Source organism: Cicer arietinum, chromosome 3 (genome assembly GCF_000331145.2).
Source record: "Cicer arietinum cultivar CDC Frontier isolate Library 1 chromosome 3, Cicar.CDCFrontier_v2.0, whole genome shotgun sequence".
NCBI lineage: Eukaryota > Viridiplantae > Streptophyta > Magnoliopsida > Fabales > Fabaceae > Cicer > Cicer arietinum.
In genome coordinates, this window is record NC_021162.2 from 14927031 (window position 1) to 14927956 (window position 926).

Consider the following 926-nt stretch of genomic DNA (forward strand, 5'->3'; position numbering starts at 1 on the left):
CCTACCACCCACAAACAGATGGTCAGACTGAGCGAACCAATCAATCCATAGAAGACTTGTTGAGAGCTTGTGTGTTGGAACAAAATGGAAGTTGGGATAGCTTTTTGCCACTTATAGAGTTTACCTATAACAATAGTTTCCACTCTAACATTGAAATGACCCCTTTTGAGGCGTTGTATGGAAGAAGGTGTAGGACCCCTCTATGTTGGTTTGAGACGAGTGATAACCTTGTGTTAGGACCTGCGATTGTTCAACAGACTACTGGTAAAGTAAAAATAATTCAGGAAAAGATGAGAGCATCTCAGAGTAGGCAAAAGATACCATGATAAAAAAAGCAAAAACCTCGAATTTCAAGAAAGTGATCATGTATTTCTGAGAGTTACTCCAACAAATGGGGTTGGTCGGGCATTAAAAATGCAAAAGCTTACTCCTCGGTTTATAGGACCTTACCAGATTCTTAAACGTGACGGTAACGTGGCATATCAGATCGCGTTACCTCCTTCTCTTTCTAATCTTCATAGTTTCTTTCACGTGTCTCAACTTCGCAATTACATTTTCGATCCCTCACACGTGATTGAGTCAAACAAGGTCCAAATAAAAGAGAATCTAACTTTTGAGACTTTACCGCTACGGATTGAGGACCAAAAAACCAAAGAATTAAGGGATAAGACGATTTCATTGGTTAAGGTTGTCTGGGGAGGTGCTACTGGTGAAAGTGCTACATGGGAAGTCCAAAGCCAGATGCGCGATTCTTATCAAGAACTGTTTCTGTCAGGTAAATTTAGAGGATGAAATTTTCTTCAACAGGGGGAGAAATGTAACACCCCAATTTCTCATTACCTTATTTTAGTAGTATAATGATACACTACTATTATTATATGAGTGTTAATATGTGTTCTAATTTCTTTAGGTGTGTCTGTGTGTTT

At 38.9% G+C, this 926-nt stretch overlaps 1 protein-coding gene across 1 annotated transcript; it reads left to right on the plus strand.

Annotated features, from left to right (window-relative positions):
- The first annotated feature begins 414 nt into the window (after nt 1–414).
- Nucleotides 415–792, plus strand: LOC140919660 (uncharacterized). The gene has a single exon (XM_073366263.1). It carries the CDS (start codon nt 415–417, stop codon nt 790–792), a length of 378 nt encoding a protein of 125 aa, XP_073222364.1.
- The last annotated feature ends 134 nt before the right edge of the window (nt 793–926 follow it).